Genomic DNA, 27859 nt, shown 5'->3' with positions numbered 1-27859 from the left:
GTTGGCGAATCGTACGTCAAGAGTTTATATAAACTTTGCAATATGGCGGCAGACCACATCAGCGACTTAGCTGACATGGGAAACTCACGTCCTGCCTTTTGCAGCGATAAATACTCGCTGCTTGTTATTGTTGGACAGCCCGGAACGACTGGATTTGTAGATTTACTCGCGTCAGAGATCGAGAGAGGTAAACTTTATTTGAAAAGCCTATGTATGATGGGATTCAATCAGAGCCGGTCGCGCGCTCTATTGCCCCGACACTCCCTGTGTTAAGAAAGGAAACAGCGTTCTAACATCAAAGTATCGCGATAGCAATTATAGTACTAAGCTTAGAATCACCCTCGCGATTGTTGATGTCACACGCCGATTGTTTGCGCAGCGGAATACAAATATGGTATAATATGAGAGTTTACACTTCCAATATCTGCTTTCTCTTTTAAACTATGAATAACTGAACTGTAGTGCGTTTGACATGACAGCCATGGTGGTGGTGGATTGATACATTAGTTACTTTACTTTTTGTTACATGAATGAAGCCATGTAATTCTAGAGGGAAATAACTAAAGTCACTTGTGTTCTATGCCATTTACTTTCATCCTGAATATGGCCTGGCACAAGATGATCAGAGATACAGCATTCACATTTAATGCTAAACTGGATAATGCAGCCTTTATCCATGGTAGATGTTGTGTTAAAGTCATTCAACAAATATTAAGACATATTTGTGCTCTTAGCAGAGGAGGAAAGATGCGGCGCCCACAGACTAATGATAACCATATGAGAATTTAGATTTTTGTTGTAGTCACACTAGGATCACAATGCAGAAATAACTGGACATAAAAATGCAGCTCATGTTCTTCAACATATGAATTCCCTGTACTGGCCGCTGTATATCTGCATATTGTAATGAAGTGGATAAAACAGTCATGTTTTCTCCGTTGTCTAGCTAGAAGCAATGAATAGCCTAAGCAATTCATTTGGCAATAATCTTGTGTTTGAGCTGACCGCTTTGTTGTGCTGGTTGGAGCAGTTTTAAAGTTTGTCGTCATTGTGTGTGAAGCCACATGTTCTGCTTAGATTACTGTAAAATTGCTTGCTTCTGTCTCTGTATTCATCTGAATTTATCCATTTTATTTTTGTAATCAGTTTTTGTCAGTGCTTGAAGTGGGGAGAAAAAGGTTCCGGTACTCCAGTTACTCACCTTGTCATGTGCAAATTATTTCCACATTTGAAATTTCTAGAGTGAAAAAAATGCATTCGGACATTGCTGGTATAACATTTAAATACTAAAGGAACCATTTGCAAAACAACTGATTTAGTAATGTTAAATACAAATTTGACTACAAAGTAATTTCATTACCTGAGATTCCTTATATGCTATTTGCTTATATGTTATTTTTTTAATCATGTCAAGTCGAACACACGTCACATTATTTGACGAGCATTTTCATTTTAAACAGCAGAGTTTGCTTAAGTAGTTTCCATCTCTGAAATCAAATAATTAATCACTTGTATTGTAAAACCATTGGCTTTGATATGTTTGCCTTCTCACATCTCATTACACAGTCACAGCCATTGGTGCCCACCTGCAGACTGTCTTCTTTTATTTGATTGGCCATACGTCTGTCGTCTTTAGTTTTATGGGCTGAAATGCTGCTTGGCCTTTGTTAATTTGATTGGCTGTAATTCCATAAATCCAGGCCATTTTTGGCCACTCCGTTGAAATTGGGTAGATCTGCTCCAAAGACACTAGATGGAAAGCCTGCAATCTTTAGGCAAAAATGCGTAATGGCTAATGCTAACGCCGTGGCTCCAGCGACATGTAGTAATGGAGACTAGGACTAGCTTCTTTTTAAGGGATGTCAATGAGAGTTGTTATCCATTACACTTTATCCAAACAGTCTTTAAAAGTGGCAGGTTTCCTATAGCTCAGTGGTTAGAGCATGGCACTAGCAATGCCAAGGTGGTGGGTTCGATCCCAGGGGACAATTTGCATTTGCACGAGATATTTTTGCAAACAAAAATATTAATTTGTGTGTGATTTACATTTAGTCATTTAGCAGACGCTTTTATTCAAAGCGACTTACAAAGATTTCGGGGAGCAATAAGCGACATGTCATAAAAGAGCAATAGTACATTAGGTGCTAATAAAAAGTTACTAGTTTCAACAAAAGCTAGTCAAGTCAATTAAGCTTTATTTATATAGTGCTTTTGCAAAGCAGCTGTACATGAAACATTGACTATAAGCAAAATATATAAGGTTACGCAAGTCAAAACACAGATCAAATATCAGACAGACTATAAATTCCTATATGCAGTTTTAATTTAATAAAACTATACAATTCTAGCAGCCCCCGGCCAGGCAAACGGTGCAAAACAGTATGCAAACGGTTGCGAGGAACCCAAAACTCCATTGGAGGAGAAAAAAAACCTCAAAGGGAAACCAGGCCTAACCAGGGGATTCCAGTTCCCCTCTTGTAAAAGTTGCAGCCTCTGCACAAGCTCGACACTACAAAAGATGCGTTTCTTGATAATTTGCCTGAATTGTCTCAAATCTCTAGCATGAGTAATAACGTTGAAGATCTTGACTTTACCATTGAAAATATTAATGCCACCTTCTCGGAAACGCTAGACATAGTTGCTCCTCTGCGCTTAAAGAAGATTAAAAATGACAGACCGACACCGTGGAATAATGAACACACTCAGGCTCTAAAGAAAGCGGCACGAAAAATGGAGCGCAACTTTAAGAAAACTAAATTAGAGGTATTTCGTACTGCCTGGAAGGATAGTATTAAAAATACAGGAAAGCCCTAAAAACGTCTAGATCCGCCTACCTTTCATCACTAATAGAAAAAAACCAGCATAACCCTAGGTTTTTATTTGATACAGTGGCTAAATTAACCAAAAATAAATCATCAGCGATTTCTGATTCTGTATACCAGCATAGCAGTGATGAATTTATGAACTCTTTCACAAATAAAATCCAAGATATTCGAGAAACAATTATAACTATGCAACCAGAAGTGAAACCCGCTGAACAAACGACTAACTACAGCACCTCTAAGGAGAAATTACGATTATTTTCTACTATAGATCACAATTGAACTCTATAAAATCATTAGATCATCTAAATCAACTGCATGCATGCTAGACCCTATACCTACAAATCTACTGAAAGAGATGCTCCCAGAAATTAAAGATCCTCTACTTAGCATTATTAACTCATCTCTGACATTAGGACATGTGCGTAAAGCAAATAAGGTGGCTGTTATAAGGCCCCTTGTCAAAAAAAACCCATCTCTACCCTGGAGAACTAGTTAACTACAGACCTATTTGGAATCTACCTTTTTTATCTAAAGCTCTGGAAAAAATAGTCTCAACTCAAATATGTTCCTTCCTCCAAAGGAATGAGATTAATGAAGATTTCCAGTCTGGATTTAGAGCACATCACAGTACAGAGACTGCTCTGATTAGAGTTACAAATGATGCATTCCAGTACGGTGTACCACAAGGCTCAGTCTAAGGGCCTATGCTCTTCGCATTATACACGCTACCTCTAGGAGATATAATAAAGCGAGACGGAGTAAGCTTTCACTGTTATGCTGATGATACGCAACTTTATATTTCCTCGAAGCCTCATAAAACACAGCAATTCCATTGAATAGTGGAATTTATAGTCGATATAAAAAAGTGGATGAGTAGCAATTTTTTATTACTGAACTCGGACAAAACTGAAGTGTTACTTATCGGACCGAAAACCGTCCTACCTAACAACCAAGAATACTGCTTAACTATTAATGGATGTTCCATAAAACCCTTATCTTCAGCTAAGAATCGTGGCTTTATATTCGATAGTACTCTGCCATTTGAGAACCAGGTCACCAACACCTGTAAAATTGCGTTTTTCCATCTTAAAAATATATCTAAACTACGTCATATGCTGTCTCCATCAGATGCAGAGAATCTTTGTTTTTTACCCGTCATATGTAATGACTAGTCAGAATGGCCATTGTAGAGTTCAATCGCAAATCTTAATAGTAAAATAAAATATCTTACTAGTCATTATTGAAAAAAAGTACTAGTATCTTGTGAATAGGTACTAGTATAAATCTAATAAGTACTAGTAGCTGATAAACACGTATACATTTCTAAAAAATAAATACTAGTCTCTAATGAATAAGTGCTAGTATCTAAAAAATAAGCATTGGTATCTGTTTGGCAGGCTCTAGTATCTTGAAAATATTTATTAGGTACTATTACTTAAGTATCAGTACCTTATGAATACATACTAGTACCTAATAAGTAGGTACTAGTGACTATTGCACTAGACAGAACTGAATAGTTGATTTCTAAATGACAGATCAATGGAATAAGTACTAGTATCAAATAAATAAGGGCTAGTATCTAATGATTAAATACTAGTATCTAATGTTAAAGTACTAGTATATATTGAATTAGTACTAGTGTCTAATTTTCAAGATAACCAAGGTATTGGGCTTAGACTGACATACTAACCGCTACTCTTAGGAATTAAATGACAAGCTTTGACATTGTTACAATGCTGCTAATGATGTGAAAATGAGGTAACCATAAATCTAGCTATCCATTAACAATAAATGTAGCTATCCATTAACTTTTCTTAAGTGTAACAATCCCCTTATGAACATTTATTGAATAAGTGTATATGTTAGACTAATGACATGAACTGTCATTTATTGCATGGGAATTTACACTCACTGGCCACTTTATTAGCTTCACCTTACTAGTACAGGGTTGGACCCCCTTTTGCCTTCAGAACTGCCTTAATCCTTCGTGGCATAGATTCAACAAGGTACTGGAAACATTACTCAGAGATATTGGTCCATATTGACATAATAGCATCACGCATACTCAGGTAGGCTGTGGCGTTGACACGATGCTCAATTGGTACTAATTAGGGATGTTCATTTCGGATAATTTTCTTAACCGACGCTGGTTAACCGAACATTAACCGTTAACTGAGATTTTTATATAAATCGGATGTTGAAAAAAATACAGTTGCCGATTGTCTGTGACCCAGTAAAAACACATTTTTATGGGTTTATTATGAAAGTGCAAATAGTAGCGTACAAAACAGATAAATAACGATCACAAGAGAACCTTGATAACAACGAACAAACATCATATTATTTACAATATAAATGAAGAAAATAATTTCAAAATTTAGAAAATAAATAAACACTAAATAAACCTCAACTGAAAAAAAAAATCACATAAATTAAATAGTTAAAAAATTAAGATTTTAAAATATTTTTTAAAAGGAGCATATCCACATGCTGCGGGGATAATCTGGACCTCAGCCTGTTAACTGTTATGCCCGCGCTTGCGCAGCCGCATCATCCGACACCGCTTGTTCATATTGTGTAGTGGCCATTGCCAAAGATGCACATTTCTGTCGAAATGCTCTCACACATTACTTTTTTTCGCTCGCTTCATTTTGCGTTCTCATGCACAAACAATGAGAGTACAGTATTTGACTCGTGTTATAAACTGCTGTTCATGGGGTCTGTACTGTAGGTGTTTATCGTTTTCACTCTCTATTAGATGAGGAATATTCGTGTGTTGCTCTCTGTCTTTAGGTTTGTTTATTCTCTATGTATACTCCTCACGCGTCTCCCAAAACTGGACGTCACATCAAAACGCTCACGCGAGCATCATCGCGCATTTCAATGCAAGTTTCACCTTAGCTTGCCTGAAGTTAAATTGTATTAAAGCTATTAACAGCTTTACAAAACAACCTGACTTCTGCAATACGTGTTGAGAATGAGCTTTTTTCTATGCTGGAGCAGATCCCTGCACGAGCACTGCGGGTGAGAGAAGAATCGCCGGACTGGAGCGGATCACTAAACTACAGACTGAAAGAACGTCAAAAGAATGTTGGATAGGTTCATTTGTTACAGGGATTAATTCATTCGTTTTTTTCAGAATAGAGCCCGATTTGCAGAGTGCCGAGTTAAACACGCCTACTTATTTACATTCCGCGGAATACATGGAATAGAAAAATCTCGGAACAGAATATTCTGCCCAGCCTTAACTGATAATAGTAATCGGTCATAGGGTTTTACTATCGGTTAACGGTTAAACGATTAATATGAACATCCCTAGTGTGGGGTTACGGGTTCTTGAGAGCACGCTCTCTAGTGGTAAAACTATGAAATGTCACGACTACGCCACCCCAGCATTGAATCAGCTGGGGAAATACCCCTACTAGGGCACACAAGTTCGTTCCTCTCTCCAAATCACTAGACCATGAGACGCGAATAGATATAGAAAACTAGAATTCTTTATTTAACAATCATAAATACTTAAAAAAAACCTACTGGAGTCAGCGAAACAATGGTGCTAACTGGCCAGGCCACTGGCTGGGATATGAGCAACAAAGCTCAATCAGTACACAGACATGCAGGATCTCCTGACGGAGCTGGGGTGCACCATTAGCTGGACAGGCTAAGCGGTGGGCCTCAAATTAGCCAGCAATGAGGACACCGTGCCACAACTTCATAAGCACACACACACACAGGTGAGATACACTACAAGAAAACCTCTACCACACACTGAAAGGAGAATTTCCGTCACCCGGCCTATTATGGCTAGCCTGCCCGCCTTTGGGTCACCCCGCTCCTGAGAACGAGAAGAAAAGCTGTTAACAAAATATGTAACGGTGGCCTCTCAGGAAACAGCATTCAAATGTTAATATTGCCGGCAAGAAGCTATCGATGGCAAGTAGTACACCGTTGCTTACCGATAGTAGCAGGGCAACATGCACAAACACATCAATTATCTCGACGTCTAAACACAAGCAAAATATCAGAATAAGAAAAACCAAAACAACCAAACGTACGGTAGCCGTAGGCAACAACTGTACATAAACCCTTGTCCGAAACAGTGGTAGGCCAAACGGCTATCAAAAACGGCTGTAAACAATTTATAACGAATAAGTAGTAAGTAAATTATAACCCAGACAAATAAGCCAAAATGGTTAAAGCAAAACAGATAAACCAAAACAAATAAACTAAAGCAAATAAACAAATGTAAAACAAATTATCAAAGCAAAACAAATAAACCAAAGCAAAACAAATAAACCAAAGCAAAACAGCAGCGTCGAGGCAAACCAGCGTAGTGATCAACGCCCACTTTAACCCCCTATCAGCAGGACTTCCGTTCAAACATCCGGCAAACCATTCATTCCTCCCATTTACTGTACAGAGGAATTCACGGATCATACGTATGCAACAAATACAGTCCCACACCCGCATACACACCATAAAATGGACCTACCGAGCAGAAGAGCAGAAGTCACTCCCAACACGCAATTTTACACGCGTGATCAGATCTCACTTACAAAACCGGATCTTCAGCAGCGATTTAGTGGGAAACCCTCGACGGGAACGCTCTGTAGCTCCCGACAGACACCAGCGGACACTGAGTGGAAAAGTTAGTAAGCACGCGATCTAGATGCTAGCCCATAGCTATAGCAACCAACCACCTACCTCACGCACCAGCAGTAGAGCTTCAGTCACTTGCAGCACCACGTATAGTGTGTGCGTGATCGGTTCGCTTTTCTACCCTGGAACTCTAGCAGCAAGGTAAAGGGAAAAGCCTCAAGCAGTACGATTCGTACCTCCAGACAGACACCAGCTGTACAGAAAAGTCAGTAAACACCCCCACCATCTAGACGCCAACCCATGCTAATGACAAACAAACACATACCTCGCACCTGAGCAAACGAGCACCGGAAACCAACACCCCGTTGACGCAATATCCTACCACTCTGGGGATGCCCCTTATATAGTGCAAATATGGCCCGCAACCTAATCATGGGGCGGGACAAGCTTAAAGGGGCACTTCACCACAATCGTACTAATGGGCCCAAAGTGTGCCAAGAAAATATCCCTCACACCATTACACCACCACAACCAGCCTGAACCGTTGATACAAGGCAGGATGGATCCATGCTTTCATGTTGTTGATGCCAAATTCTGACCCTACCATCCGAATGTCGCAGCAGAAATCGAGACTCATCAGACCGGGCAACATTTTTCCAATCTTCTATTGTCCAATTTTGGTGAGCCTGTGCGAATTGTAGCCTCAGTTTCCTGTCTTAGCTCTCAGGAGTGGCACCTGGTGTGGTCTTCTGCTGCTGTAGCCCATCCGCCTCAAGGTTCGACGTATTGTGCGTTCAGAGATGCTCTTCTGCGTACCTCGGTTGTAAAGAGTGGTTATTTCAGTTACTGTTGCCTTTCTATCAGCTCGAACCAGTCTGGCCATTCTCCTCTGACCTCTGGCATCGACAAGGCATTTGCGCCCACAGAACTGCCGCTCACTGGATATTTGCTCTTTTTCTGACCATTCTCTGTAAACCCTAGAGATGGTTGTGGGTGAAAATCCCAGTAGATCAGCAGTTTCTGAAACAATAAGACCAGCCCGTCTGGCACCAACAACCATGCCACGTTCAAAGTCACTTAAATCACCTTTCTTCCCCATTCTGATGATCGGTTTGAACTGCAGCAGATCGTCTTGACCATGTCTACATGCCTAAATGCAGAGCCGGACAGTAACGGAGTACATTTACTCGAGTACAGTACTTAAGTACAATTTTGAGGGATCTGTACTTTACTTGAGTATAATTTTTGGGGAGTACTCATGACTTTACTCAAGTACATTTGGGAGGCAAATATTGTACTCTTTACTCCGCTACATTTCTATCCATAACCGTAAGTACACGTTACTTCTAAAAAGGAAAAAGAAAAATCTCGGAAACCACCAATTTGTTTTTTCCCTCTCAAACGTGATTGGATTGTGCAGGCGCCACTTATTGGGCGAGCCTATCAGCAACAATCACCCAGACCTCAGAGCTCTATCATTTGCTGTACACAGCTGTCAATCATCTCACGTCTGCATGACACGTCCTGTGTACACTTCCTCATTCAGGACATCCGCGATGAAGCTAAAGTAACATTTCTTCAACAAGAAGCTAATAAATGCACGATTGAAGAATATGTGTTTTGTGTGTATTTTTATACGAATAAAGAATAAAGGTAAGGGAAGAGTAGCCAATAGCGTCATATAAAATGCTAAATATAACATGAAATGAACTTGAAAACATCGCGACCGGTCAGCTGATTTTCTTTAATCATTATTATTTTCTCTTCTTTGCTCTATGCTGCGTGTATAACACGGTCAGGTTCAGAGGTGTGTCAGAACATTGCTATATCGCCTTCTTTGCTGTTTTAGGTTTATTGATTTCAGGGGCGGCGTTTGTGTATGGCCCTAGCGTTCAGAAAACATTGTTGAAACAAAGTACGTGTGCATAATGAGACTCATTAAAGATAATTAAACTACTTTACACTGATGTGTACATGTAGCATAGGCGTCGGAAGTATGTGTATTTGAGAATGTATAAACACCGTTAATTCACATAGCGTCATTGACGTATAGTCGGTAAGACCGAAGATATGTAGTTTTGACGTGACATCATCGTAATGTTGGTTCGAAGCTCTTTTTGGCTAAACTCGTTTGTCTGCATTTTCCACATTTAAGATCATATACAGGCATTTCTTTTCAATAAAATAAAGAAACTGTCTACAAAATGCCTAACAGTGGTTTTGGAATCAAGTGTGAGGTTATGGGTAGTGGGGATGGTCTTTACTTTCCCAATTAGTTGGCATCCATTTAATAATTTTAATAAATCGAATAATTTACACTATTGTTATTGTATTTCATTCATAATGTACAACGCTATCTGTGAAAAATTAAAAAAATATATTGTACGGAAAGACTTTGTAGTGCAGTCGCAGTTTAGGCTATTATGTATTTTGCGATTTGCCACTAGCTATGCCAGGATTAGCTTAAAAATGAAAAGAATCAAGGCTTAACAACCCTGCGACAAGACATGTTTTATATTTAATCTTGTTTGCTGAATCTGATCAATGGTTGGTTTATATTTTAGTCTCATAGTCGATTAACGTAGTCGTTGGTGGTGGTTATGACAACATCTGGCTGGGTTATTTTTTACTACTTTAAGTTTTGTGGTTACATATATGTGGTATCATTTGGTTTCATTGTGGTTCGTTTTTGTATGGTCTGAGGAAATTTCGCCATACCCTAGGTTTTGATGAAACGCCACTACTGATTGATGAAAAAACAGAGAAACTCACATGTAGGCTACACACAATTGTTAGCTGAATTGTATTTTCTAATATTACTCATTAATGTAAGCCGAGTATTTGCTTTGATGTTCTTGAGTATGCGGTGTGTTGTTTAAAACTGTTCGGTTCAAATGTGGGTGCAAAAAATCCATTAAAACTCTAGCAGAGGTGAAAAGAATAAAGCATGGTAAAAAGATTAAAATTACTTTATTTTACTTTAAATTCCTTTAACATTCTCCAAGGTATTAACATTAACATTTTTCATAACTCCATGTAGGACGTTTCTGTACATAAATGTAAGCACTGTGGCAGTAGTAATGCAATATTTAGAAAATGTACTCTTGTACTCTTGATACTCAAGTACTTTTAAAAACATGTACTTCAGTACTTTTACTTAGGTACACATCTGACTGTAGTACTTTTACTTGTACTTGAGTAAAATTTAGCAAGGGGTATCTGTACTTTTACTCAAGTAATGAACCTGTGTACTCTGTCCGCCTCTGCCTAAATGCATTGAGTTGCTGCCATGTGATTGGCTGATTAGAAATTTGTGTTAACAACCAGTTGGACAGGTGTACCTAATAAAGTGGCCAGTGAGTGTATTTTAAAAACTAGGGGTGAACGTGCCTTCTCAGTAGCTTCTCCCAGATTATGGAATGCATTACCCACTGCTATTACTGTAGATTTGCCTCATCTATATCTGTTTTAAAAAAAGTTTAAAACCTACCCTTTTGAACTGGCATTTTGTAATTGAGTATTTTTATTGATTTTATCATGCTATAGCTGCTGGTGTCATTTGTATATTTATACACATGTATGTGTGTATATTTGAAGAGTTTGGTTCCAAAATGAGATAATTCTAGCATCTCATTTTAGAACCAAACTCTTTATATATATTAATATACTGTATATATATTTTTTTAAATGATTGTTTTTATATTTGTTTATTGTTTCTTTTAAAATTGTCTGTGATTTTGTTGCGAAGCACATTGGTCAACTACTGTTGTTTAATTGTGCTATAGGAATAAATTGGCATTGACATTGACACATTTTCTGACATTAAACTAATTATGGAATAAAGTAAGCATTTTTAGCGGTGCAGGCTATGAGTTAGGGCTGCACAATAAATTGTGATTTGATACTGCTTAAATCGTTTCAGACAACTGCCAAATCATCTGCGTTTCATTTTGGAGTTATCGTGCAGCCCTACTAGCATTAATTGATATTTAGCTCAAATATTTTGCAGTTTGACTAGTTTGATTTTATTTTTGTACAGGTATACGCTTGTGGGATGTTGACCTGGCTGCTTGCAATCTAGATGAACAGCTAAAACTGTTTATTTCAAGACACTCTGCTTTCTTCTCCGAGGACCTCAAAGGTAAGAAACAAATGATTATTTTTTCTTTATGTGCATGCCCACGTGGAATTTCTTTTTTGCTCTTTTGGCACTGAGAATATCACTTGTCTTAAACTTAGCCAAAGAAGGACTGGAACCTTTTCCTTTTTGTATTGTAGTACTGTCTTGTGACATATAGTACTTATTGCAACATTAAAAAACAGCCGCAGAAATTGTTTTCTAAAATATGATTTTTCTTTTCCTTAATTTACTATTTATAGGTATGTGTTTAGCTAAAAGTTTTTTTTCTTCCGGTGAACTACTAGAAATATTTCTCCAAGATTCTATTTGCATTTATTTGCAGAAAATGGAAACTGGAGAAACATGTCAAAATAACTGAAAAGATGCTCTGTATTTTTTCAGACCTCAAAAACTGCACCTGTCAGTCATGTTTTTCACATTGCTGTGGGATGAGTTTGTCACTCATGAGGCTTGATCTTGTTGAAATTCACTGGACTGGCCACAGCGCATTTAGAAATGCAGATAAAATTTGGATTGTTCTCTTAATATTTTATACAAACATGTTGCCAATGTAAGCGCCAGCTCCTCAAGTCTTTACCTGTCTAATCTTATTCTCCAGTCCGCACCTGTCACTATCATAATTTTTAGATTTTGGGGGAAGGGAATATGTTTTGCTACATTATCTTAATCATCTTTATTTATTAATAAATAATTAATAATATCGATTGGTTATCAGTATGTTATTCAATATACTAGTTTTGCAGACATGGAATCTATATTTAAATATATATGCTGGTTACTGAAACCCTCCTAGTCGGCAATAGTAATGAAATACACATTCACATTAATAGTACACACAATTACATATGAATTACTTGTAACTTTAAGTAACCAAACCTTACTTTAAGAAATTAAAACATTGGAAATGTGCAACAGTGAAATCATGAACGATTTGAAATTCATGAGCAACTTGAAATATGTGTCAGAAATAATGTGGGAAAAATAATGATTTGATCCCCTGCTGATTTTGTAGGTTTGCCCACTTAAAAATAAATTAAGGTCTATAATTTTTATGGCAAGTTTATTTGAACTGATAGGAACAGAATATCAAGCAAAAAATCTAGAAAAAAAAACACTTTGTAAACTGTACAAACTTTGTATAATGGTTATAAATTGATTTCTATTTTATGGAGTAAAATAAGTATTTGATCCGTGAGTAAAACATAACTTTGTAAGTGTTCTTTTTTGGTAATTTAAGCGTTATCAATTAAATTAATGGTTCCAAGCACATGTAGCTATAGATTACAGCTGCGTTGCATCGTTGCCATTTTATCAATTATATTGTAAAAGCGAAATAGCTTTTTCAAAGTCTGGACACCTGCCTGTCGCACCCTTGACGTCATTGAACTGAAACCTGTAAGCGCCTGCGCGGAAAGTACTACCAAAGCCTCTCCGTGGAAAGCCTACCACCTTAAGCTAAGAACTCGTAAAGGCCAATGCTACTGCCACGGTTTCAACGGATTGGACGGAACGCAGGCAAGTAGACTAGAAGCGGTTATATGATTGACTGAGGTGTCTCTCGTGATCCATGTTAGCCTTTATGCTTTAAATGTAAGTATTACAGACCCATTGCACCAAGTTTTTTTTGGCTGTCGCTTAACTTCAAACTTCATGTTTGAATTTTTAGCCTCCTTCGCAGATTTTCTATAGGACAAGGATGTGCTTCTCCTTGTGCCACTCCTTGCTTGTCTTGGCGATATGTTTGAGGTCTTTGTCATGTTGAAGACCCATCTACAATCTAGGGGAGGAGGTTCTCGTTCATGATTTTATGGTACATGGCCCCGTCCCTCAGCCCCTCAATGCGGTGAAGTCATCCTGTACCTGTAGCAGGTACAGGTGCTTTCCAACACTGTGCTTGATTGTAGAGATGGTGTCCTTGGGGTCATAGTCAGCATTTCTCAATTTTGGCCTCATCTGAACATAGCACTTTCTCCAAAGCCTTCTCTGAATCTATTTGATGTACATTGGCACACTTCAGATGAGCCAGACAGGCCTTCTTGAGAAGGAGGACCTTGCAGGTGCTGCAGGATTTCAATTTCTTGTAGCACAAACCAATGGTTTGCTTGGTAAGTGTGGTCCCAACTGCCTTGAATAATTTACAAGCTTTTTCGGTGTAGTTCTTGACTGATCTTTAACCTTTTCACATGATCATCTTTACTCTATTGGAAAAATCTAGCTGGGAGCTCCAAACCATTGGAAATTGATGGTTATGTTATATTTCTTCCAATTCCAAATAATCGCACCAACTGTTGTCTCCTTACCAAACTTTTATCAGTAGCCCTATCCAGTTTGTGCAGGTCTACATTCTTGTGACAGGACTAATCTGTGTTCCATATAGGCACATACCAAATCAGTTCAAGCCAGAATTCTTGCTGGTTGGTACATTTACATTTATGCATTTGGCAGACGCTTTTATCCAATGCGACTTACATTGCATTATCCTATACATTTATACATGGGTTGTGTATACAAGCTGATAATTCAAAATGCACTTACACTCTCTCACACACGCACACCATACGCACACACACCTCCACTGGGGCCAGGGAGATTTTCAGCAGCACGTGTTACAAAGCTGACATTTCAAAATGCATCAAAGCTACAAAAATGTTACTGTTTGAAAGAATATTTATTTTTAATTGCTTTTCTAATGTTTATATAAATATATAAATTCACTAAATGTATCACAAAAGTTGTGATACGAGTAATTGGCCACACTCAGTAAAATGAATTAGGGATGTACCGATCCGATACTCTGGATCGGATTTGGCTCCGATCCATACCTTTTTGAATGGATCGGGTATCGATCATGCGCGAGTCAGCACAACCGATCCAAATCCGATACCAAATTACCAGCAATTGTTGAACGGGGAGCTGTATTTAAGTAAATAGAAAACGTTCGTTTATTTTGAGAAAAATGCATTTACTTAAAAATAATAATTAAATACTTTGAAATTTATTTTGCGTAATGGCCCGACAGGCGAGTTTAGTGGGGAGACCTTTCAGGACCCAACTTTACGCCTATATGGAAATTTCAGCGCGTTGAAGATGTCGCAGATGTGGAAATATTTCACGCTTGAAACAACAGAAAGCAGCACAGCTGCCAGTGTGTAAGTACTGTTGCGCGTTACAACACGACACATTTAATCAAACATCTTCAGAAGCATCACGGAAAAGATCACGAAGAGTTTGTACAAGCGAAACGCAAAAAGGACGAATCAAAGCACCAAACCTTGCAGGAATTATTTCAAAGGCAAGAAAAACTTCACAAAGACGACAAAAAAATCTGTAAAAATCACAGAAAAAGTTGTGGAATTTATTGTACTAGATAATCAGCCTCTCTCTGTTGTGGAAAATGTAGGCTTCCGTCGCCTGAACCTTTTTTTTTTTTTTTTTTTTTTTTTTTAATTCCGTCGCCTGAACCGCGTTAGTTTACCATCGCGTAAATACATTTCTGAAACAGCTTTGCCCGAGTTATTTTATAGTGTCGTCGCATGTTGCGGATCAGTTAAAAGATGTAAAATCTTTGAGCTTCACTGCTAATATTTGGAGCTCCGACGTGTGTCCCATGTCCCTTTTGAGTTTAACCGCGCATGGGATGGATTCTGGTTACGCATTGCAGAGTGCTGTGCTACATGCTAAAGAGTTGCGAGGATCACACACAACAGCGTGATTTCAGCTACAATCAAAGAAATGCTGGATGGTTGGAAAATACAGATTGTCATTTGGATGACTCCATAGCTTGATTAAATGTAATGTTTTCATTACATTTTTCAAATTTCAATTATAAGTTTAGCACAGTGTCCTTAATAAAGATGTCCGTCATACTGTGTATATTATTTATCTAAGTTTTGATGTATTTCATGAATATGCAAAGCTTGACTTTAAGCAGATAAATTTAATGACTGTGTGAGTTACAGACATTCTAAACCTTAAAAGGTCAACAATAACTGATATCGGATTTGGATCGGTATCGGCCGATATTTGAAAGTTCAGTATCGGAATCGGATCGGCAGAGAAAAACTGGTATCGGTGCATCCCTAAAATGAATGGCTCTCTATGGCCCTCCGCTGGTCAAAACTATTTATTTTATTACTGTAATCCTTTTAGGTTAGGTTTATCTCTAATCAGCAGATGGCAGAATTCTACACCTTTGTAAGTCGCTTTGGATAAAAGCTTTCTGCTAAATGACTAAATGTAAATGTACACCTATGACCTAGATCAATATCCAGAAAAAACGAATTGTATTTGGAAAACCCATTTAAGTGATGTTTTCATGAGTTAATATTTAATATTAAAGCTTTATGGTATAGTTAAGGGATTTTGTGGTAAATTGGTTAAAACGTAATTCATGTCTCCCACAACGCAGCATTAATGTATAGATGGGAAGTAAACCAAAAAATATATTTTGATTAAAAAGTATCTATTTTTTACAATTACTCATACTGACAGGAAACGATGACCATATAAGAGTTAAACTGTAAAATGAACAATAAAAAGTATAGACCCTTCATTTATTTGTAAGCGGGCAAACTTACTAAATCAGCAGGGGATCAAATAATTATTTTCCTCAATGTAAAACAGATTTCAAAATTCTATTCGAATAATGGCGCCGCTTTCTGGCCGAGAGGCGAAATACTGATAATATTCTCTGAGGCATGTCTTTCAGTTTCAGTGTCTTACATTTGCTTCAGTTCAGTTCAATTTCTTAACTTGTAAAAACTACAAAATATATAACTCTCCCCCAAACTGCCATTCATAATTTAGCTTAAAAATCATTTATTTCTGTAATTTCACTAATGTCCCTTTTTCAATTGCCTGTTCAACTGTTTTAGTGACTTTATCCTAGGCCTTATATCTTTATACTTATTTATATATATTATTATTTATAAATAACCGAAAGGCCGTTCATCCATGACAGAATCATAATCTTACGATCCGGCATAACCAGAGGAATCCGTAGACACACTGCTCTGCGACCACCACTAATGCTGTGGCCTTCATCAACACCAGGGTAGCATTTTTGGTCACGGCAGATGTCACAGCTATCCTGGCGCCTCCTCCTCCGGAGTCAGCAGCGGATGGAATTCCTGCAGAACACTAATCCCGGGCGACCTCAATCGGACAGCTGATGCGCTCTCTCGGAAGGTTATGTTCCACGGAGACTGGCGACTGCACCCTGCGCTGTCCAGCTCGTATGGTCGCAGTTCAGGCAGGCACAGGTGGTCCTGTTGCCTCCGTGGACACCGCCTTCGCCTACTTTGGTATGCCCTGCCCTCGGCACGGACACCTTAGAGCACAGCTGGCCACGGGCAAGCAGAAGTATGTTTCCCCCCAGAGCCTCCATGCACAGGTTCTGTCCAAGGTCAGTGAGGAGGGTCATCAAGTAGTGCTAGTTGCACCCTTTTGGCCCAACCAGACTTGGTTCTCGGAGCTGATGCTTCTTACGATGTCCCCCCTGGCCGATTCCCCTGAGGGAACCTGCTTTTTTTTAATAACTTCAACTTTATCGAATACTTTCTGCAGGCATGGCTGAAGGAAGAAAAGGAGGTCTCAGGGGAAGGGCACGCGTTGGCACCTGAGACCAGACCTCTGGAGTCTCCACTTCCTGGACAGGACGAAGAGATCCTGAGTGACCTGCCCCAGGTCGGGATTAGTATCACTCAGGCCAGGACTTCCGCCACTAGGCGTCTGAATGCATACAAGTGGCACCTCTTCTTGTCCTGGTGCGCTTCACGCTGGGAAGACCCACAGAGTGGTGTGGTCAGGCTCGATCTCATCTATGATAAAGACGGCTCTCCTGCAGGCGCTCGAGGATAGGGGGTCTACATGCACTGTCTCTGTCCAATGAGTGACTAGAGTTTGGGCCGGGGACTCCCACGTGGACCTGAGACCCCGGCCTGGCTACGCGCCCAAAGTTAATACCACTTCCCTTTGGGACCATGTGGTGAATTTGCAGGCGCTCCCCCTTGGGGAGGAAGACCCAACCCCTACCGTGTTGTGTTCAGTATGCACCTTGTGCCTCAACTTGAACCGCACGCAGAGCTTCGGTCGCTCTGAGAAGATCTTTGTCTGTTTTGCAGCACAGTGCAGGGAGAGCTGGCCCCAAACAGAGATTGGTGCACTGGCTTTTCTCCAGTGCCAACTGGCAGTGAGTGTAGGGGTGTAGCCTCCCCGTGGCCATTGGATCAGGGTGTCTCTCTGGCAGACATCTATTGAAGATGCGGGTTGGGCTACATCCAGCACTTGTGTGACGGCCCACTGGGCGTACGCCTGCAAGGCGTCATCTCCCCTTCTACAGGCGAGTCAGTGCACTCTTTTGCCTACTTAATTTCCACACTGGGTGAAGTACAGGCATTCCATCAATCATTAAGCATCCCTTCTGGTTACGAGCCTGGGGCGGAGCGGCTCATATAGCAACGCTCGGTAGAGTGTACCCCTCGAGGTGAAACCTTCACTTGAGCTGATGCTCCACACGTAGTGACCTCATTGGGTAGTCCCGTCTGACGTATTCCTGAACCTGTCACCTCCCCACGGTGGACTCCACTGTTCTGTGCACCGATGTTTGGGTTGTACACCATTTTCCCATGGCGAGACTGTGTGTGCAAATTCCACATATCACCTCCCTGTCGGTAGGATGTGGCCTCCGTAGCACAGGCTCCTCTATAGAGGTTCCTGCGCTCTCCAGTGTCCCTTGCGGTGCCAGGCGGCCATCTCCTATCTAGAGTAGGAAGGCCCCCGCCTGTGACGGCCGTTAGTAAGACACCTCGCCCTTATTTAAGTGCTGCCTTACTTTTTTCGCTAGGAAATCATGTTTCACTGCAGTGCTCACCTGTGTCTCACCTAGGCCGGTCAGGGTCGCACCGCTTGAGGATGTGATATGGCGAAGATCAGTGGCGTTTCCTATAGGAAGCCCATCTGCCGGTTTGACACAACGTCGAGAGACAGACAGAAAGGGAAAGTCTTGGTTATGGTTGTAACCTCAGTGCCCTGATGGAGAGAACGTGACGTTTCTGTCCTTTATGCCACAATACTTCGCTCGCAGCAGCTACCTGGGTATCCTTCCCAGGTTCCTCAGCCCAAAAGGTGAATGAACAGGCATGCCATCTTTATTTTATACCCGGAAATATGGGGTGGAGACTGGCGTGCCGCACCATTCACCAATTTCGTTGGCCTTTTAAAAAGTAATCACATTTGATAGATTTTCAAGATCAAACCCCATCTGTCGGTTCGACACATCTCGTTCCCTTCATCAGGGAAATGAGGTTACCTCCGTAACAAAGACGTTTTTAAACCCTAGTAAATATAAAATTACACTATAGTTTTTAATACAGTTTATTAATAAAAATTCACAGCATCTGTAAAAAGACAGATAATAATCGGGCTTAATATCATTATCATAAAATACAATTACTTATGACATTATTATGCTCGTATTGCTTATCCAGCTGCTATTTGAGATAAAACGTTGCAAAGATAGATAGGAACATGCTTTTTAGCTAGTCTTCAATATCCTGTACATCCAGAAATGTTTTAGGAAGTTTTAACCTTTCCTGTAAAGCTGTAAATTTACATGTGATAATGTTGCATTCATTTGTGTATATTTCCTTCTGTGGTTGTGGCCATGAAGTTTGATTGGCTGGCTGAATATCCAGTGATTTACGATAGGACTCTATGTAGCACAGTATGCTGTGCTTTAAGTGGCCCAGAGTCAACTTTATTTTTCTGCATATTTGGTAATGGTTAAACAGGTTCAATAGGAAATAATTTGGAGCTCTAACTATTGGGCTGAACTGCTTTTCTGAATTGGATTGTTTCCTGTTTGCTGCCATGTTTGCCTCTTATTTTTGAGTGCAGTATTTGGGGACTTAATAGTTAACCTTCATCTTATCTATCCACAGGCCAAAAAACACTTCAGCACAGCGGAGATGTACTTGAGACCCAGGTGGTGGTTAACCCATCTCATGCTTTGGTGTGCTCAGAAGTATGTGTTCTGTATTGTTTGCAATATACTAATGAACATTATCAACATACACTTGGACAGTATTTCTGCATTGTAACTTTACCTAAAAGCAGATTTAAAGTCCACTGTGTTGAAAATCTAGTTTCTTTTCTATGTGGTGTTTTTAATATGCTTTAGGATGTGTAAATTCATCATTTTAAACCATTTAAAAAATGCGGTTTGAAATTGCCTCTGTTTATCAAGTTAACAGATTTGAGCCAAATATACGTAAGGATAGACTTGACACTGAATCGTTCATGATGAACTGCTTCTGCTACATGAGCACGCACTGCTTGCATTTCAAATGGCTATTTTAATGCTTGAGATTATTTTTAACATAAAAAGATTCAAAGTCCCATGGTATTTGATATTTTTTCAAAGGCACATTATTATTTTTTTATGTTTAAATAGTTAAATATTGGTTTTGTACTAGTAAACACATCCAGCTTATATTCCAGTACAGTTTTGTTTTTCATGTTTACCCCATGTAAACAATGGAATATTCATACATTTCTGAAAGTACTTTGTTCAGTTTTACTTGCTCTTTATTTTATATAATAACTCTTCCAATACTTTATAATATTCACTTAGCATTTTAATGAAAGTGCTAAACTGTGGTTTTCTTGATTTGTGGTATGAATTTATTATGATCTTATTTTTATTAACAATATGTTTATAGGAGGAAAGATTTTTTTCATGTGTTTTCTTTTACAGGTTCGTCGTCTTGTTTCTGATGCATCTCTTCACAAGCTGTTAATTCTTGCAGGACAGTCTGTGGAAGATACTGGAGACCTTGTGTTGCAAACAGGGTCATTTTCACTTAATGACTTAATTCAGATATTGACAGATGAAGAGGTAAGTCCAAACATACTTGCTCTATATGAGGATAAAGACATTATATTATTGTTTCAGATAAAAACATTAGATAGACTTGTTATATTAAATTGTTGAATTAAATTAAAGTTTTTTTGTCTACTTGCTCTCTAATCCACAGCAAGCCATTTTGAAATAATTAGTTAATATGTCCAAGTTTTCTTGGGGACTGGGAATATTTTTCTGGGAGTATTATTATTATTATTATTACTATTACTATTAGTATTACCATATTATTGTACGCCTCCACATGTACACACTAATGTGACAGGTGGCGATTCTAGTAAAAATCATGTGTCATACATTAGGACAAGATTGTTTTTTGTTCATTCATTAAAAGGGGTCATATGATTCGTTATCTTGTATCTTTGGTGTGTTGTAGAGTTGTTTATGTGTATATCAGACATGTAAAATTGCTAAAATTTACATCTCAGACCAAAAGATAGAGCAGATATAGCAGGAGGAGCAACAGTAATGTATGGTTTGTGAAAGATAATGTGTTTTTGAAACATTGACCCTGTAAACGCACTGTATTGCACCAAAGACACACAATAATGTTAGTAATGTCATATGACCCCTTTAACATGTTTAGAGCTGTGCTGTATATCTTCTAATGTTGTTTTTCTGATACAGATTGGAGATCTTTTGAGCTCTGCGGCCCCAAGTCAAAAAGCCAGCCTGACTCTGAGTTGCCCCAGAAATGGCATGTGGAGAAGTTCCAAGTTAGAAATGCATAAATTGCAAGAAATTATAAGAATTAAAATCAACCCTCCATTGGTGCATCCAGAGATGGAGGGTCTTCAGGAGTTCACAGAGTATCTGTCAGAGTCTCTCGAGCCTCAGTCACCATTTGATCTGCTTTTGCCACCCAGTACAGTTGGCTTTCTGAAACTGTCCCGTCCATGCTGCTATGTGTTTCCAGGAGGAAGAGGTGACTGTGCTTTCTTTGCTGTAAATGGTTTCAATGTCTTGGTCAATGGGGGGTCTGATCGAAGGTCCTGTTTCTGGAAATTGGTGAGACACCTAGATCGAATTGACTCTGTATTGCTTACTCATGTTGGTGTGGATAATCTACCTGGTATAAACAGCCTGCTTCACAGAAAAATGGCTGAACATGAAGAAAAAGAACTCTGTGAATCACAGAGCAGTGAAGATTGGCAGAAGAAATTTATATCTCCAGAAATCGGGGTTGTATTTTTTAATGCTTCTGAAAGACTTAAAACACTTCAGAGTGACCCCAGGGTGCTTCGAAGTTGTGATCAGGCTGTGATAACATTACAGCATTTAGAAAAGTTATCGATTTCTCCAGAGCATCTTAGCCGGTCAGCTGGCTCTAATATTGAGCCAGTAATCCTATTTCAGAAGATGGGTGTAGGTCGACTAGAGCTTTATGTTCTCAATCCAGTCAAAGATAGCAAGGAATTTGAGGTTTTCTTGCAAACTTGGCCTGATGTGAAAAGTTCAGACATCCCCTTAACAAGTACAGTGTCGATATGTGCTCTGTTGGTCTGGCATCCAGCTAATCCTCATGAAAATTTAATCCGTGTTCTGTTTTCTGGGTGCACACCAGAGTCGAAGATCTTTGAAGGGTTGGAGAGGCTGAAGCACCTAGACTTCCTCAAACACCCAGTGGTTAGTTTGAAGGATCTTGAGTTACAAAAACTGGATAAACAGCCAAAGCATGCAGAGAGCAAAGAAAGTCTTAAGAGTATTTCCAAAGAATCCAGACCAGTTAGTGTCTCACTAAAAGAAAAATCATGCAAAATGGATTTGAAAAAGCAAGAGAATAAAAGCAAGACCAGATACACCAATGATACGGTTCACAAAGATGGAAGAGAGAGTGGGGAGAAAGCAATGGTAAAAGACAGTGTGAAACAAAAACCTCTTAAGCCTAATAGGCAAGTGACTAAGAACGAATCTTTTAAGGATGAGAAGAAGGAATTTAGGAGAAAAGAGGAAAGTCTGCCAAAGAAAGATGACAGTGTTGACAAAAAGAAAGAGGCCTTCAAAAAAGATGCAAGTGCAAAGCCCAAGAAAGATATTAAACCTGATTTTAAAAAGGAGGTCAAGAAGGAGGTAAAGCTGGAAGATAAAGGAGCCAGAAGTCTTTGTAAGGATGTTAAGAAAACCATCGGAAATGTGCAAGGTAATGGAGAGTACAGAAAGTCAGTTGGGAATAATAGCTCAATCAAAAAAGATTTGATCGTCTCTGACACTTTAACCAAATCGAAGCAAAAGCCATACAAAAAAGAAACCAACAATATGAAATCTTCGGGATCTACAAATGAGGGGTCTACATCAAATGACACTGCTGCAGAATTAGAAAACTCAGAGATGGAGCATACGCCAATTCAGGATGTTGATGACAAACATTTTAATTTAAGAAATGAAGGTGCAAAAGATTCACAAATAAATTGCTCTGAAACAGAAGAGAAAAGTCCAGAGAGGTTCCGTTGTATGGATGGATCCCCATCTCAAAAATGTGTCAATTTTGTTCTCACACCAACATTGCTTGACGGACGCTTAAAAAAGGATAGAGACTCTCTGGAGTTAGTTTCCCCCAATAATGCTTTTCAGTTGTCTGGTGAGGATACTGAGGTAGGTAACAGGATGGCATACATTGATGGACATTTAGTTATCCGTGACTCGAAAACAAATATGTCATTACCTCTTAAAGCATCTTTTAATAATCCCAACACATATGATGGATCAGAGAATTCTCTCTTTGTACCTCAGAGTGATGTACTTTCACATGATGTTGATCTATGCCTGGTTTCACCCTGTGAGTTTAAGCATCAACAATCTCCAGAGAAACATCAGGAACAAGCTCCTGAGATGCCTAACCAAAGTTGTGGCTTTTCTCAGGAACAGGTAACACTGACATACCAATGCTGTAATAGTGATAACCAGTCACTTGAGGGCCAAGAATTGTCCTCACTGATCTCGATTTCTGATTCCAATGTCCCTCTAAGCACTGGAGAGTGTCTCATCATAAGCAAGGACTTGGACGATGAAGACAATCGTAACCTATTTCCACTCCCGCATCCACATTTGTTACACAATGATTCTCAACAGACTTCTGAAGACCCTCTACCTGCTCCTGTGAAGGATTTACCACCAATGCCACCTCAGCCTGGTGCCTGTATGACTGATCCAGAAGCTGATGGCCAGAGCAGAAGTTCTAAGAGCATTACACCAAAGACCAAGAGGCAAACAGCATTATCAAAGTCGTCATCAGCAGACCTCATAACACAGAGTGGAAAGACGAAGTTTCAAGCATCTGCCATTGGAACTATTAGGGCAACATCCAGTCTGGACACCAGGCCTGCATGCCGAAACCCCATCAGTGGATCTAAACAAGCCCTTTCAAAGTCCTCATTCAGTAAGTGCCCATGCTGTCTTCAATTATTTGAGCACAATTTTCACATTGCATAAAAGGTGTAAACATGCTATATACATATGCAAGTTTTTTTTACCTAGATAATAATTTGTTTTATAAATACTTAAAACGTGTTCTGTGGCATTTAAGGTATTACTGTGTTGAATTGTACTTTGTAACTAGGTTTTCTTCTCTTTGCAGGTTCTGTCAGAGCTAATGCAAGTTCAATATCAGTCTGTTTGGACCTGGCATACCTGCCCTCTGGAATGGCAGCCTCCACTGTTGATGTAGAGTTTTTCCGTCGCCTGCGGTCATCTTGCTATATAATTAGTGGAGATGAGCAACACAAAGAAAGCGTAATGAGATCTATTCTAGACTCCCTTTTAGAAGGGAAAGCTTCTTGGCCAGATGTGCAGGTTAGTTTTGTGAGGTTTTCCAGATGTTCACAATGACAGAACCTTTTAAATAATCTCTAATAAATGACAAATAAATTATTTGTCCATACAGGTGAATTTTCACTAGTCAGGTGTGCAAGTGTGCTTACATAAATGAGATTTGAGTCAAGGGTCGTGTGTGTCTGTGTGTCATTGGTCTATACGTTTTCCTTTTTTTTCATTCTTGCAAATGATGGGCTTGTTTTTTAGGCCTAAAAACTATTATTTTTGCTTGTTTAAGATCATGAACACATTCACAAGAACATAAGAAAGCACAATGGGTGATTCTCACAAAATCTGGGTTTCAAGATGTCAAACATGATTTTCATAAAAACACTGAGTTTTCCACTATTTCTTAATTTGTATTATACATGAGTATGCTGTCATTCTTTTTTTTGTCATTTGAGAAAGTCTGGTAGAACATTAAATAGTTTTTTCAGAATATTTATTATTAGTTTAGATGCACTCGGGAATAACATATCGTGATTACCATAGTGATTGTTTCAGAAGAAAATCAATTAAATATAATTTTGACATCAGAATTAATTATTTATTGTGTTTTGTCAAAGGTAGAGAACACAGTTATCTTTATTATGATAATTTTTTGTCACACCAAATTAAATGTTTTAAAATTAAAATCTTTACTGCCATGATGTTTCAGTGGTTTCGTGAGAATGACCCATTAAAAACTTTCCATCCACTGTAGTCATAACCATCTCAAACAAGAGTCAATAAACTTCCAGAGGGAACAAATAAGGAAATATAATATAAAAGTGTCCAACAAAATGAAAAAGCAGGTTATGTCATTATGATGCTAACAAATAAAATAATTATGCTGGATAATTTAAGAACACCAGTTGGTTATAAATAAAGATCCTCCTATGATGTAAACTGAAAATGTTTGCATACCTTTTTTGTCCCTAGATTTATAATAAACAAATACATTTATGTAATGCTGAATACAGTAGAAATTCAATAGATTGTTTGCTTGCTGTTCTTAAGCTATACATATTCCAAAAGACAAAATTATTATTCTGTATTATTCTATACATTCTGTCCTTTTCTCGATCCCATTTTAAGGTTCATATCCTGTGTTTTTAAGTTGTCTTTCTTTTTAGAACAGCTGAGGAAGTTATTCACAACAACATTTACATTTATTCATTTGGCAGACGCTTTTATCCAAAGCGACTTACAAGTAGTTTTTATACAGTGTCACATTACTGCAGAGCAATCAGGGGTAAGGTGCCTTGCTCAAGGGCCCTTCAGTCATGACCTGCTGGCACTTAGATTAGAACCGGCAACCTTCTGATCACAAGCCCAACGCTCTAACCATTAGGCCACAGCTGACCCCAACAAAGACATATATGCACTGTTTGCTCATAACAGATAACTTCGATAACAGCTCATCTTTGTGCGAGACCACATGAACTCAATAAAAACTTTACAATGCCAGTTTTCTCCTTTCAACCTCATCAAAATCATTAAATTCATTTTATTGTTAATCGATGAAGTGGAAATATAATTTCTACAAATATCATAACAGTCTCTACTAAACAGCCATGACCAACATTTAATATGCTACAGTACTTTTTGACAGTTACATTAAGTACAGAAGGATTTCAACAGATATTTTAAAATTGATTTTTTTTCACCTTCAGATTACTCTGATCCCTACGTTTGATTCGCTGGCTATGCACGCCTGGTATCAGGAGACCCACGAGAGGCAGAGAGATTTGGCAGTCACAGTCCTGGGGAGCAACAGCACTGTTGTAATGCAAGATGAGAGCTTTCCAGCATGCAAAGTGGAGTTTTAAATGCAACTGAATAATTATACCCCCTAATCATGTCTTCACATGTAAAAGTAGCATGAACAGCATTTTTAAAACAGGTGACCAAATGCTGATTCTCAAATCTATTTTTATGTTTTTTCTAGCAGTTTTACATTTGCTCATGTTATTGTGTGTTATTCATTGCATCTTATGGATGTCCAGACATGTTAATGAAGTTTCATGACTATTTGGTATGTTTCTGCATGCATATATGCATATACATTTTGCACAGTTTGATGAACCATATATACATTTTGCACAGTCTGATGCAGCACATATACACTAATATGTCTGAAAGAGGTTACCAAACTTAATTGTACGGACCCGGTGCAAAATGATGATTTATTTTACAGTGTTTATTCAGAAAGTTTGGCTATTGGCAAGTTAGCTAAAGAATAGAAGTGAAATTAGTTATGCTTTGTCACATTTGACATATTTAACTTTAGAGAAAAGCACACTTTTATCTCTGTTTATGTGTATCAGTTAGAAAATATTTAAAGGTTTTGATGTAGTGAAGTACACTTCTGCATTAAATAGGACATATGGTCATTTAGAAGACAACAAACACTAAACAAACAAACATTTCATTAATTTAGTTTATTGCCTTTGGTTTTGGAGTTGTTGAATAATTCTGTACTGATCACATTGCTTGCCTGCTTTTATTTAATTGTATGTGTGTTATATATAGAAGTATTACACAAATTAAACAAATTCTTCAGTTAGATGTACATTGACAAATTTCATGGATTTTACCCAGTGGTGTGTACAGCATGTGCGTGTGTTTGAGCAAGAGCACACAATACGGTGTCAGCCATACAGCTTTCCTCTAGCTCAGTGAAAAGAGCATTGCGTTAACAACGCAAGGTTTTGGTTTTGATCCCAGGGGATTGCAGATACCTGTGTAAAATGTATAGGATTATGGAATGTTAGTCGCTTTGGATAAAAGCGTCTGCCAAATGCCTAAATGTCAGCCAGCCACCCACTTGAGAAAGCCTGGTCAAGCTGGCAAAACATTTCATGTCAAACTACTTAAAACCCATCCCTTCTGTGAATACTTGACAGACAAATGAAGAAAAGGGTGTGTGCTTAAATCAAAATCTTAAAAAATCTAAATTAGTTAAATCGGAAAAAATATGAATATACATTTTTGACAGTATTTGTATTATGGACATATTCATCCATTTTGTAAGTTTGAAAAAAACAATGATTCAAATTGTCGATTATTAATTTATCCAAGACTGTCATACAAATTAAATCTGCTTCACTTTTAGTATATGGAAAATATTATTGTTCATTTTTCATAAAACCAACAGTGGCACCATATAAACAAACTCAATATTAAGTAATTGAGAATGGAAAAAATATGAATAAATTATATTTTAATGACCATTTTTGAACATGCACATTGAGCTTTTTCAACTGATGCACAAAGGCCATTGTATGTCAAATTCTTTCATATAGTATGTAGAAATGTGTGACTGTAAAAGACTAAATGTGGGTCTTTGTGCAAACACAATTTTCTCAAGGAGTGTATTAGAGACACAAGGACTTGTAATACAAGATCACATCATCGACATATCATATCATACATCATAGAAAATAAAAACCTCACTTTCTGTAACTTTGATGAGTGTAAGAATTTTTTTGTCATCAAGGAACTACGTTTTGCACATTTACATTTATTCATTTGGCAGACGCTTTTATCCAAAGCGACTTGCAAGTAGTTTTATACAGTGGC

At 38.4% G+C, this 27859-nt stretch overlaps 1 protein-coding gene across 1 annotated transcript; it reads left to right on the top strand.

The window, feature by feature from the left end:
- Positions 1-26: 26 nt before the first annotated feature.
- Positions 27-27222, top strand: map1sa (microtubule-associated protein 1Sa). The gene is made up of 7 exons (XM_079471503.1): positions 27-187; positions 11464-11565; positions 19506-19588; positions 20321-20461; positions 21113-23861; positions 24060-24274; positions 25951-27222. Exons 1-7 carry the CDS (start codon positions 43-45, stop codon positions 26104-26106), a joined length of 3591 nt encoding a protein of 1196 aa, XP_079327629.1. The 5' UTR covers positions 27-42; the 3' UTR covers positions 26107-27222.
- Positions 27223-27859: the final 637 nt, after the last annotated feature.

Source organism: Barbatula barbatula, assembly GCF_947034865.1.
Source record: "Barbatula barbatula genome assembly, chromosome: 13".
In the NCBI taxonomy this organism is placed as follows: Eukaryota; Metazoa; Chordata; class Actinopteri; order Cypriniformes; family Nemacheilidae; genus Barbatula; species Barbatula barbatula.
This window is presented reverse-complemented; position numbering and strand designations above follow the sequence as displayed.

What these genes read in the sequence shown, in the direction of transcription:
- map1sa (XM_079471503.1), top strand. Translation starts at nt 43, where the DNA reads ATGGCGGCAGACCACATCAGCGACTTAGCTGACATGGGAAACTCACGT. An exon ending in CGCGTCAGAGATCGAGAGAG is followed by an intron (nt 188 to 11,463) that starts GTAAACTTTATT and finishes ATTTTTGTACAG; the next exon opens with GTATACGCTTGTGGGATGTT. An exon ending in ATGCTTTGGTGTGCTCAGAA is followed by an intron (nt 19,589 to 20,320) that starts GTATGTGTTCTG and finishes TTTCTTTTACAG; the next exon opens with GTTCGTCGTCTTGTTTCTGA.